The sequence below is a fragment of the Camelus bactrianus genome, chromosome 6 (assembly GCF_048773025.1).
Source record: "Camelus bactrianus isolate YW-2024 breed Bactrian camel chromosome 6, ASM4877302v1, whole genome shotgun sequence".
NCBI classification, from domain to species: domain Eukaryota; kingdom Metazoa; phylum Chordata; class Mammalia; order Artiodactyla; family Camelidae; genus Camelus; species Camelus bactrianus.
The window spans coordinates 60,643,126-60,657,467 of NC_133544.1; the positions used below are offsets into that span (position 1 = coordinate 60,643,126).

General features: G+C 30.2%; 1 protein-coding gene across 2 annotated transcripts in view; it reads left to right on the top strand.

Annotated features, from left to right (window-relative positions):
- NOVA1 (NOVA alternative splicing regulator 1) overlaps positions 1-14,342 on the top strand; it is a 145,884-nt gene that overhangs the window by 100,966 nt on the left and 30,576 nt on the right. For both annotated transcript variants that reach the window (XM_074365696.1, XM_074365697.1), the window contains one exon: positions 6,644-6,810. In XM_074365696.1, the coding sequence (XP_074221797.1) occupies positions 6,644-6,810 (167 nt within the window). The remainder of the gene's footprint in view (positions 1-6,643; positions 6,811-14,342) is intronic.

Sequence of the window (14,342 nt, forward strand, 5' to 3'; positions counted from 1 at the left end):
ATAAAAGCTGCAATTACAAATTGAACTTACTTTTTATGGCACTTTTCCTAAGTGCTTTGTTGATCTGAAAATTTGTTCTAAAACATTTGCTAATAGCCCGCACAATTATTAACCATCTCCTATGGTGGTTTGTTCTCTGCAAGAAAGGTCAATTTTTTCTTTCATTTTATACTAGATTTGAAATAAATCTGTGAAGTGATATTAATAGTATGACTCAGTGTATTTAAAAAATTATCAGGCTTGGGTGAAAATTATTGTTCCATCATCAAGCTGAAACATATGTGACTTTGTTAAAAGGTTGTAATTTGGTAGCTGGACTAACATTACATTTTTCAGAAGGTATATGTTGTAATGAAAAAAATATGGTGTTTGAAAAAAACCTTACTTCTCTCTGCATTTGTTAGTTATGTATCCTTGGCCCAACTGCTGTCACTTCTATACCTATAAGTTGGTGAAAATATTATCTGCCCTGATAATTGTGAACATTAAATGAGATATCATATATTACATAATACATAATTGTATTAATAATATATTAAATAATTGTGTTATAACTTATATAATACTATACTGTTATTCTTTTTTAAAATAATTTGCATTTTGTTCTAACCTGAAATTTGTAATACATGTCATTACAAATGATTGATACTCTATACTTGACTTATAATAGTTAAACTACAGGAAAGCTAATGAGCTAATGTTTATGCTTCTTTTAAACTACAAAGACATTCACATAATTAGATCACCATGATTATAGACTGAGAATAGTGAAATAATCACTATAAATTGCTTTATTCATTAAAGAAAATTATATTCTCTGTCTTTAGTTTTAAAAATAAAAATGCTTACATGCAATTTTAAACCTTAAGGAAGCATCAGTGGAATATTTTACCTATTAGTACTGACCTTAAATTCAGAAATAAAGGCGGAAAAGCCAAAATAGATTTCACGGAGGTCAACCTCCTCTATGGTTGTCACTCAGAATCTATCCATTGCTAATTTATATAGTTTCAGTAACCTCACTTAGCTGGTTCACCAGCCATTGAGTACTAGAAGCAGCAAAGTAGAAGAGCGGAAGTTGCTAGAACCTGACCTACCAACAAACAGCAGGGGTAAGTGGTAGTAAGAGGAAGAATGTGAAAACTGAAAAAACAAATACCAATCACAGAGCACCATTTGTATAAGGATAGACATGCATACCTAAAGAAATCTTGTGTTTGCCACTGTATTACTGTCCAGAACTATGTAGTTTTGCCCAAGTATTATGGAAATATTAAGTATATTTTAAAATATATAACAAATTGGGAGATATTTCTTAAAATGGTAGAAACTAAATGTCATATTGGGAGAAATAAACTCTATCCATTCAGAATATTAGCTATCCAGAGAAAGGAATTTTTCTGTGCTATTAATAGCTGTTATCTTACTGATAAAATTATCTATATATCATATTTTGTTTTAAGCCTCAATTTTTGCCTATTGAAAAGTTAACTGGCACTTCCACTTTCTCTATAAACATTGTCTATAGGTTGTCATAGAATTACTAATATTCTACTAGATTTTTGGTATTAATTTTTAATTTTGAGATGTTTCACTGTTACTCATTCAACCAAATTTCTTACTTTAGACTGACACTAATATTTCCTAAAGAAGTATATATTTGCATTTATATCATAAGATACTTAAAGTTATAATTTCAGTAGGAGTATAAACTGATACATTTCTAACATCCAAACAAATTGTTCGCTACTTTTCCTTATTGTTGACATTGGAAATATATGGATCAGATCATTAGTATATGCGTATTATTCTAAACTAGACTCATCCTGGTTGAAATAAGTCTCAGGTATCTAAAAAGTCTTGGATGGTATTATATACTACAGCAAAAGTATTCTTTTCATAATTTTATTCTCTTAGGTAGACGACATTTTTAGAGTTTATCTATTTTCTTTTCTGTCCTGGGAAGGAAAAAGACTATTGAACTATTTGTTATTTCTCCTATTACCTTTCTCGAAGCTTTTTTAAAAATCAAGTGTTCTTTTTACTGACATTATAATTTATAACTTATTTTAGTTTTTAAAATCATTTCCCCAAATAGATCTCATTCTTATATACATTGACTCCCCTTATAAACCCAAAGAGGCTTACTAGTTTTATAGACATTTTATAGGTGAAAAGGTTAAAATCAATCATATATTTTTAATATACAGATAAGAAAATTAGACTCATGGTTATTCATTTATGCAGAAAATACTTTTTCAGCATCTGCAGTGTGCCAGGCACTATTCTAGACACTGAGGATGCAGTAGTGAACATGACAGACAAGCTCTCTTTTATCCTTTACTTTTATTTTTGTCTTTGCTTATCCTGGTATTATCCTCTGACTTTTCCCATAGTACTAGTTTTATCTCATATCCTTTCTATGTATTTTATTTGCTTTATGTATAGTGTCTGTCTTCATGAACTAAAATAAGAACTCCATGAAAGCATCTTTGACTGTTTGGTCATTGCTGTATCCAGTATAGTACTTAATATTTAGTGGGACTCAGTAGATTTTTGTCAAATGAATGAATGAATTGAATTAAACAAGGGCCATGTGGTATCTTGAAAGCCAAGTGAAGTGTTTTTAGAACAGCATGGTCAGCTATGTTGAATGCTGCTGATGGTTTAGACATCATAGACATGAAGATTGGACTTACCAGGATATAGCTGTGATGAGTAGTTTCATGGAGCAGTAGAACAGAAGCCATATTGGAGTAGATTCAAGAAAAAAGGAATGGGTGGTAAAGAAGTAGAAAGAGAATATATGTGTAACTCATTCAAGGAATTTTGAGGGATAGGGAAATTGAGCTGTAACTAGAGGAGGGGTATGAGGCCAGGGAGTGCTTTAAAATGTTTTCCTTTCATTATAAAAATTTCAAACATACATAGAAAAACAGTGAACCTCTTTATACACTTCATATTTATCAAAAATATCAAGATTTTGGCATACCTATTTAATTTACTCATTTTTCTGTTGCAAAAAATACTTTGAAGCAAATGACAGTCATTTTAGCCATATGTACTTCAGTATGCATCTTTTAAAAAAGGAAAAAAAGACACTGTCTCACACAATCTGATGGCATAATCACACCTATTAAAATTAACAGTAATTCTTTGATGCTATCTAATACCCCGCTCTTATGAGATTGCCATAATTATGTTTAAAATGAAAGTCGTTTGAATATAGATTCAGTCAAATTCTAATTCGCCTTTGATCATCGTATCTCTTACGGCCCTTTTAGTCTAGAAAGCAGCCTTTCCTATATTGATGAAATTAGAGTTGTCCTGACTATCTTACATTCTTGATTTGTATCTTTGCTTCCTCATGGTGTCATTTAATTTATTTTTCTATTTTCAGTATTATTTGTGAACAGTAACGTAGTACCAAATGTTTGGTTAGATTTAGGCTCAGCCAGTTTGGGATGCATACTTTATCGCTGAGCCCTGTGCTTCATATTGCGTCATGTCAGGAGGCATATGTTCGATTTTCACACTCTTAGTTATGCTAATGTTGATCAGTGTAGTCAATTGGTGACTGCCTGATGGTTCCACTGAAATTTTCCCATTAACCTTTCATCTTATGATTTTATGATCTTTGTCTAAATCAGTTATTTCATATGCTTTACCAAAGGATAATTTTCTACTTCTGTCATAAAGGAAGGATCTTTAAAAACTGTACAAATTGTAACACGTTTTCTGCTGATAGAAATGATCTAATAGAAAAGAAAAAATTATGATACCTGGAGAAACAGTGATTGGTTGGTAAGAGGGGTTGGGGTCCACTGCACAGGTGACAATGCCTTAGGTAGAAGCAGAAACAATTTAAATGACTTGTCCAAGGTTACAGTAGCACAGAGTGAATATATTTTATTATAAATATATATCAGAATTTTGCAATGGAATCTGATAATTGTACCTAATTTTATCAACATGCATATTCAGTTCATGATATTACATGTGATATCAAGACTTAAAGCCATTTCAAATTTCACTGCCTATATTTGACCCTACTAATTTTTCTGATTTCCCTCTTAAAAGTGCAATTTTAAATTAATGGTGTCTTATAATCCTGTATCTTTACGTTATTAAAAAAAAGCATATACTTTTATGTAATTTTCTCAGCTTCTGTTGCTAGTCTATTGCAAAGAGAAGTAAATGCTACTGTTAAATAAAATGATAAATAACTGGCAGTTTAGTTTAGACACTAATGGAGCCTAAAAGCCTATAAAATGACAAAAACAGCAACTTTTATGATTTATAGTCTCATTTTTGTTACACAGTTTGGTCATATACCTGACAGTCTTCCCTTTTTGTGACTTTCTCCTAAAAATTTTAGTTTTATGTTATCTAAGTGAAAAGGCCATTAGAGTTCAGAGGAAGAATATGACAGCATCTCTTCTGAGGATTGCAGCAATTCCCATCGGAGGATGTACAATCTCATTTTTTCTTTCTTTCCTTCTTTTTTGTAGTAGTTCTAATGGTAGTAATATAATTTAACCTTTAAAGAATATTTACCGCAACTTTGGACCTATAAACTATCTCCAGATTGTCTCATATGTGCTATGTGAAATTTAGTTTTAGACAATCATATTTCTTTATGGCTCAGTGATTTCCATTTACTGCCTGTTAGTCTGTATAGTCTGAAGGGTATTGAGGTTACTGTGTTGTCTGACACAGTAGGTATTCTATTAGAATTTTAAGAGCAACATGTATTATATAGTCTCTTTAGTTACTTAGTGCCAAGTTTTTTAAAAAAAAAATCTGTTGAGGCTGATTTCCTTTCCTGTCTCGGCATCCCCAAAAGAGCACTCTGCTGTTGTCTCCAAAAGCAGGAATGTAATCTGATCTATGTTTTGTTTTGTCTGCTGACTTAGATGAGAACACTTTGCATGAGCTGCATTGATCAATTCTCATCCTTTCTAGTCATTTATTGGACAATTAATACAACCTTGTAAAGACTCCCTGGAGTATTCCTATGAGCTAGATCATTTTACCCAGGAATAGATACAGAGATACATCAAGATAGATAAGGATGAGAAAAGCTGATTATGAGAAACAGGAAATAGTAAGGCTTCAGACTCACATTATGTTTTTCAGATTCTATCCATTCTTACAATTGAAAAATATACTTGCTCTCTATTGAAATATTTTGTACAAGTTAGGAGACATAGCTTTTCATAAACTTGTATCTTCATTGTTTAAAATGGGGAAATTTAATTTAGGTGTATTCATATAGTATTATTCTTTATTTCTGCTCCTAATTCTGAAGACCTCTTTTTTTCCCTAAAGGTAAGAATGATAATCTTTTACTAGTCTTTTAAAAATTTAAAACTACTAGAAAAATGGTTTATATGGCAATTAATCCTTAAAGCAGTGTAAACTCCCTGAGATTTTTGAAATGTGTATAATTTCACACTTTTGTCCTTCAAAATGTACCTTAAAAATACTTCTGAGTGGCTTAGAATTTTGAAACTGTAGCACCAAAAGGAAATGTGTTAAGTACTTAGATGTTTTCTTATTAGTTAAAAAACAAGTATTTTATAAATTTTAAAATATTCTTTTGACTTTTTTGATAACTTTAGTAAAGCAACACTTCCTTCTGAGAAGTTTATGCATTTGTTGTGTTGGGCTGCTGAGCGGATTACAGTTTAATACCAGGCTGCTGCAGTGAGGCTCAAAATAGTCTGAAAACTTATCATTTATTTTTATTGTCTTCAGGTATATCTGTAAAGTATAAAATGAGTTGTAGGACCTGTGTATTAAACCTGACCAATTTCATTTTAGTCATGCCTCACATGATGTGTCTATATTTTATTCACTAGATATGAAGCAAATACTATTAAAAAATCTTGATTCATGAATTTCCACTTTTAAACAATTTAAAATTTTGTTTTTAATTATGATATTCTACCATTAAAACTACATAACTGATACAAGCAGTGTTGATTCATTTATCCAGTAAATATTTATCATGTACCTATTAGGTGCCAGAGACTGCTCTAGGCTTTGGGGAAACTATAGCACAAAACAAAACAAACAAATTCACTGTCCTTTTGCTTGCAAAGTAAAACATAAGCAAATATAAATTGTCAAATAGCATTGTTGCTGTGATTGAAAGTAGAGCAGGGTAAGGGAATAAAGGGTGTACAAATTCAGAGATTTATCTACTATATAAACTTTCCAAGATCCCTCTCTGCACCGATTTAAATGTTCTTTTTACTGCAAACCACTCATATGTCATGCATGTAGATATAGCCATTATAGTTCATTCATCGTATCTTATAATTGTCTGGCTTGATGTCTGTTTTTCGCCGGTAACAGTATGCTCTTTAAAGTTGGGTCTGTGGATCTTCATCTGTGTGTTAACCTGTTTCTAACCCTAAGTTCTTTTTAAGTGCTCAGTACATATTGGTTATGTCAGTGAATGAATGGTATGTTCAGAACTTCTCAGGATCCCTGGCTCAGCTGACCCTTTTCAAGATTTGGAGTTCTACATTTTACATTTTTTACTGGCATTTGTATAGCATCCATTTTAAAGCTTTTTTGAAAAAAAAAAACCAACAAAATAAGCGTTTTCTGAATATTAATCTTTTATCCACAGGTACTACTGAACGAGTGTGCTTGATCCAGGGAACAGTTGAAGCACTGAATGCAGTTCATGGATTCATTGCAGAAAAAATTCGAGAAATGCCCCAGAATGTGGCCAAGACAGAACCAGTCAGCATTCTACAACCCCAGACCACCGTTAACCCAGATCGCATCAAACAAGTGAGTGTTTAGTTGGGAAATCAAAGACAAATATCCACAATGTAGTATGAATTCCTTATAAAAGAAGCCTTTAAGTTTTAGCATATAAATTTTTTTCTAAGAATACTTAAAACATAACAGAGTTGTCATTTATTCATTTAAAGACTATCAGAGTCTCTTCCTTAGATTGATCAGTTCATTTATTTGTTGATTGAAATTACACATTTATTAGTGTTACACTGAGAAGCAATTATGTGACTCATTTTTTTTGTGGTGCCCTTTAAAAATTTTATGGACAAAAATTTGATTAATTTATAGGAATTTAGTCTATTTAAAATTATATTACTGTTTAAATAAAGTATAAAAATAGAAACTATATTCTCAAAATTCCTAATTCCATATTTTAGTAATATTTTTAGTCTTTAGTATAGTTGTTATGCATATAAACTCCTGTCTTGTTAATTATCATGTTCAACATTTTTTATCAACAAATATGTATAAGTAAATTTTTGTACCTAGCAAACAGTCCTTTGTTACAAATCAGCTATTATGCTCTGTATAACTTGTGTAGTATTTATATATATGTCATAAAGGGCCAATGTTCATTTTTAATGTGTGGGATTTTCTGTAACAAAAATTTTACTTGATAAAAGACAATGTGAATTTTTACGATTGAATAATGGCTGACATGATGTAGGAGAAAAATGACATTCTTTAATGTTAAGTAAGGTGGAGTCTTCCTCTTAACCTCTTTTAAATCCTTAAATTTACTTGATACTTTTATGTTTATAATGATTGTTTCTACATTTGCCCTTTTACAATTAGTTTCTTAATTTGTGATCGTATTATCAACAGACTATGCCTTCAAAATAAATGTATTATTCATTAATTCACAGAATACTTAATATATAGAATATTTATGTTCATTGCAATAAATTTGAAATGTAGCTCAAAATCTTATTAATTTCATGTTTCTGAATTGAAAAAATATTTTATGCTAGACAGTATTATGAATCTATAGTTTTACCAAAATATAGGTAAATATAAGGCTGACTAATCAAATACAAATGTAGAAATTAATAATTAGGCAATATATTTTCAAATTATAGGCTAATATTCAGTTTTCTTTTAATGATCATTTAAAAAAATTCTTCCATGTTTAAACCATGAGTAGGTAGTTATTACATATAAAAGCATTCATTTTATACTCTTTGTCAGTATCAAAATGATTCAATTTACAATACTTCATAACTTTTCAAGAAAGTATCTTTTAATTTATACATAGCAGAATGTAAATATTTTAAAGTTCTAAACATCAATAGTTATTTTTATTCTTCACAGCCATTTATATTTTTTAAATGTTTATTTTATCTATGCTAGGTGAATACTAAGAATAATTTAAAACCTGATGCCTTGAAAGTGGTACCATGACTGTATCCAAATTCTAAAACTATGAATTTAAAGACCACTGGTTAAAATCACCTGGGGCTAAGAATATACAGAAATGGCTCAAAAGTGTAGGGTCTATTGATTTTCTGCCTTAATCCAGCCTATTACTTCTCCTTTTTCTTTTGTAATTTCTGTAAGTTCAAACATTTAGGAACAGCAGTGAATATCTTGATTTTTTTAAAAAGTAAGACATAAAATATACTTTGAGTACTGTATCTCTGGCAATATATTCAGGACAGTGATATGAATGAATTTTTATTATTTTATAATAATAAATAGCTAGTACCATCAAATAATAGTCTGTGAGTCATTGTTAAAATTTTAATTTTCTGTATTACAATATGAGATTTATAGGTTGTCATATATCCAGTGCCAGTATAGATTTATGAAAACCAGAATTTTAAAATGTTTGTTTCACTTCTATTTTATTTGCATTGTTCAAATAATGTTTTTAAATTCAATATAAGTAGTGAAAAATAGTAATGATTGACTTAATTTGGGATATTTACATCTGTAAGCCTTGTAGATACTCATGGAATTAAAGTTATTATTGATTATTTAATATTTTCATATAATCAATAATGATGTGAAATAGAATATTGCTTTAAAAGATTTATCAAAAGAGTATGCTAAATCTAGTAGGGCAATATCTTTAATACTTAAACAGTTTCTTGTAAATGTAAAATTTGAAAAATGTACTCAAAATCTGGGAGAGAAATTGAACATATTTCAAAGACACTATAAATCAACAGAGTTACATATGCTCTAAACTTGGGATTCTCTTTCTAAGTATCCTATTTTATAATATAATAGCTTTTGTTGGATCATTGTCTAAATAGTAAGTCAAATATATAAATTTAAATGACCATGATTTTATTTCTGAAGGAATTGTGCTGATAATGCAGTATAAAATAATTATGTCTAAAATAAATCATTTTATACTAGAATAGATAAAAACATATTTCATATGTTTATCTATATTTTAGGTTTTAGTACATAGACTCATAGTAAGATTTCTTTTAAAATGATAATCTTTTCCTTAACTAATGGCATAATATTTATACCTTTGGACTTTAGTCCTGAGGTTAATTTTTAAAATAATTTCTTTAAAACATTAAAGACTTTTTTTTCATCAAGTTAAGATTATGCAAAGAATACAATTAGAGCTTTAAAAATTGCTGGAGCTGGAAAATGTAATTTCTGCATAGAAATGAATTAATGTTGGTAATGAAATTGTATTTTCTTAATGTATGTTACCATATATTTATTTTTATGGTTGATAATTTAAGATTTTGCTTACTAAAAAAAGTATAATTTACATGTAACTTGCTCTTAAAGTAGGAAGTCAGAGTTAGTTCAAAAAAAATAAAACTTGCTTTAAAAGTTATACTTTATCAGAGGGGTGGATATAGCTCAGTGGTAGAGTACGTGCTTAGCATGCATAAGTTCCTGGGTTCAATCCTAGGTACCTCCATTTTAAAAAAAAGTTATAATTTTATACAATATGTTAAGCTTTTTATAAAATTTTATTTTCTGAATTATATAATCTGGATACAGTTGGTTATTGAATAACTTGCATGAACCAGAATATTCTCCTCAAATGAAACCTTATTGACTGAATGAATTCTCAACCAAATATAATTGCTTGGGAAAGTAGTCCATACAGGTCTCACAAGTCTTTTATGTAGAAAGATAATGAAATCTAGCATGACAGCCTTACATCCAACTTCAGATGTTAGATGTTGTGAACTATTCAGTTCTTTATTCTCAAATTTACCTTTTTGTTTGTTTTATTTAAATCAAATATTTATTTGCTAATGGAGAGGGACTCCACAATAACAATAATAGCAACATTTATTAAATAATCAAAGTATATAGCTTCTCTTCTATAGCCTTAATATCAGAAGATCATGAGGTATTATAATACCAATGTACTCATTTCACAAGTCAGTATAATGAGAAACAGATATGCTGCAAAAGCCAATAAGCCAAAATTAAACGTATTAATTGCAGTATAGAGCATTCTATTTTTTATTTTCAAGACACACAGATAGCAGAGACATTCAATATTCTTCAAATAATTTAGACCTTATTTGCCTACAAGCTCTGAACTTTATCCCAGGGCATGACTCAACCCAGATTTTTTTAGTGTACTTATTTTCATTTTCACCTTTTATGTTTTGAATTTTGTACTTTTTACTTTTTTTTCTCATAAGATTATTGAAATTTTCCTCCTTGTAAATGCCTCAAATCCCCCTCTAAGTATGATTGTTTATACTTAATGAGTCAGTATGATGAAAACCAAAACATGGTAGAAACAACAAATCAGTAATATAGTTAACATTTGTTAATTTCCTTTGTCTGTTACAGATTTTCAGCATTTTTTTTCCTTTTAGGCTCATATGTATTTTTGAGGAAAGCTACATTAAGAAAGAAGTGGTTATAGGCATTTAAATAATTATTTTGTATTTTAAAATTAAATTAAGATACCAAAAATCTCATTTAGCTCAGAGACTTTTACTTTCACCATGAAAGAATGGCAGAATTAGCACATAATTTGTTCATTATTAATTCATTCAATCAAATTTATTTAATTCCTTCTCAATGAATTGTGAAATATATTAAGCTGTAGCCCTTGCTCTCTCAAGCTAATTTGTGAGAGATTTTACATGCTTAAAATAACTAATAAAATGTAAAACTGTATTTATATACCAAAACTACAGTATAAACAACGTACTATAAAAGTTTAGAGGAATGTGAAAGAAATACAGGCTAGAGTAACATTTGGTCTTCTAAAATAGGTGAAAACTTGAACTGGATCTTGAAGCTTGTATAGAAATTGCCTGATTAGAGGAGAAAAAAAGGTTTTTTTAGGCAGGTAAAGCAATATGGATTTGAGGAGAAAGATATCATAATTGTTGAATAATAAAGAGGTTATCTTGACAGAAGTGGACATTTGTGTTGAAGTTTAGAGGAAATCACCATCAGATAAGTCGGGTGGGACCAGATAATGGAGAACCTTGGATGTCTGGTCGAGGAGCATCCTATAGACTATGAATTTCTCCTGATATTTCCCCAAAGAGCACTTTTTATTTCTCTGGAAGGTATGGGGGAAAAGGAGGCACTTCTATCTTTTGTTCTCTTCTGTGCTAAAAATCCACCCAGATTCTTAGGGTGCTTGTAGGAGCAGATATTGGTAGGAGAAGAAAATTTCGACAATTACTGAGTGATCTACTATGCAGATCTTTAGATTTGAAGGTTTTGGAGATAGTATTTTTAAAACTTCTTCTATGTGATACTCACAAACTCAGGGGATGTTAATCTTTGTCAGGGAAAAAATAAAGTTTTATGGTCAAAAATGAAGGATCAGTAATAATGGTAATAGTGATATATATGGTGCTTATTCTGTTTTCATGCTAGCCACTATGCCATGCACTTTTCATTTCATTCTTCCTTGCAAAATTCCTCTCAGGCAGGTATAGAGTACAGAGTCCATGTTATACTTATAGAAGCTGATGCTTCGAGGAATTGAGTAACTTACTCAAGGAAATGTAACTGGTGATTGATCTTAACACTGAGCTGTATGGCCTCTAAGTTTGAGTAATGCTGTTGAAACAAAATCCAGTAGATTTCTCTCTTTCAGGATTTTTCAGTCTTGAGTAAGCATCGCCAAGAAGAGAACCTCATTTGAAATGGAAAGTATTGTATCAGAGTGAAGTTAAGAGAGCAGGCAAATTTTTAAGATCAGTATGATGAACACTTAATCTCCTTTGGTAGTGAAAGTTGACACAAATGCTTCAAGTTAAAAGATGTTTCAAAGTGAAATCTGTAAGACTGATTTGTTTCCAGTTCTAAAATGATGATGAGAGAATAAAAAATGACTATATCTGGTTTTCTGTCTAGCAAAATGTCGAATTCTAGAAAGCAACTAGTGAATTTTAATCAGGCACCTATTTGAGATAATATTTTTGTTTGTTTGTTTCAGCAAATTGAATAAATTGTAGGTAGTATTTTTTTTTCTTGAAGTAGTCTTTGATAGAAGCATAGGTGAGAATGTAAAACTGAAACTACAGATCCTTAATTGCAGTAGAGGTGATAATTTCACTTACACCTTCAGTGTAGGAGAGGGAAAAAAAAGCAAACAAATGAGATAAAGAAGCGGTTACCTAAAAAAAAAAGTCAGAAACATAGTATAGTGGTTAAGTGCATAGGATCTGGAACAGAACTGCCTGGGTTCAAATCTTGGCTCTTTAATTTACTAGCTGTGTACATTTAGACAAGATGTTTTGCTTCTGGAAACCTCAACTTCTTTACCTATAACATGGGAAAAGTAATAGTAATATATTTCATAAGGATATTGTGAGTATTAACTGAGTGGATCTATACCTGGTTCATAGTAAGTGTTCCTTATTAATCATAAAAATAAAAGAGAAGTCAGTAATATTCCCTGTGAGAAAGCAAGGGAAGTAAAAGGAAAGATGCTAAAAAGGATCAAATTTCCAAAGAAAAATACAAGAATAAGTAACTATTTTTAATACAAAGTCATTGGGGATTTAAAAAGTTAATTTCAATCACATGTTGAGAGCAAAGTCATTCTTTCTTAACATTATTTCCCAAGGGAAAAGAGGCTGGTTAGGTAAAAAGAAAAAGAAAAAGATGTGAAGTGTGGGAACTGCTGACTTGAAATTTGGGATATAAAAGGAAAAGAATACAAGTTAGATCAGAAAGACTCACATAACCTCTGCTACTCAAGAGGGAATGGCTTATGTTAAAGAATAAAAAGGAACGTGAAAAGGCAGAGAAATTGGAGATGCCAAATACAGATGAGACTACTAAGGGAACAAAATGACTCAGGAGTGGTGGAAAGATAACAGTTGAGGAGGTTACACTCCTGGCCCATGAAGAGTAGGAAGTCTGAGTGGGAAGTCACAATTTTGTCTATAGTGAGAAAAATGTGAAGACGGGGAAAAAGAAATGGTCTGGACAACTGAAAAGGTTGAAATGAAGTCAGTTGTAGTGGATAAGGAAACTCGTTTTGGAAAATCATGATTTCTTTCAAGTAATAAAAACTGTCAAGTGAAAGGAAGATAAAATGCATGGGATTGAATGGTTGAAGAGAAGGATAAAGGTATAGAATAGCAATTATGAGAAAAATAAGCTATGGAATATGTATCAATTTTAAAAGACCTTTTGAAATTGGACAGCATGAGTTTATATTAGGGCTAAGCGATTCTAGAGAGTTCAAACATTGGGAGAAAGGTAGGATAATAGGATGAAAAACTAAAGATGACAATTACATATTTAAATAGTTTATCCACTATTTCTTATAGAGCAGTGTGCAGATTTATTTAACAGAACTCAAAACAGAGGTTTGGGAAGGTGATTACTTGAGTAATGTTACTCAACTAGTAATAGATTCCAAATTACAATTGAGATTTGTTGTTCATTGCTGTTCTCACTATGTCTATAAATATCAGAGGTTCTTGACAGTCTGTTACTGTAGATTTGCTTGAAGGTAATCTTATTTATTATGGAATTTATTTATAGTAATATTCTCTGGTCCAGCAAAGCTGTCACTTGTTAACGAGAATGCATTTTATAATTTGTAATCACTTTTTAGTTTTTATTCCCAAAAGCCTAGTTAAATCTACGTTTGATTAAATGACTATTATTAAATCTTGAATTTTAAAAAGCTATTTTATATTCCAGAAGATCCACTATTTTAAAATTATAAACCACTTCAAAATTTTCTGCAATAGTTCAGCTTTGGTCATTTAAAGCAGAGTTCTTAAATAGACATTTGTGTCATGTAAATAAAATATTACACTTTTCCATTTGAAAGATAAAATTGTGCTAAAAAAATACCTGTGCCCTTCATAATCACTATTTGGTAAGTGTTTAAAAGGTGGGGAGGTTAGGAGTATATAGCCTTTTAAACTGTTATTTATAACAAATATTTTAATATATTGTTCCTATATGGTTATTCAGGTAATTACATCTTTAAGATGTGTATCAGAAACTTACTAAATGATTTTGAACTTGAAACTACTTAAACTTTCAGTCTGCATAGTAAATAAGTATAAACATTTGTTTTTAAAATATTA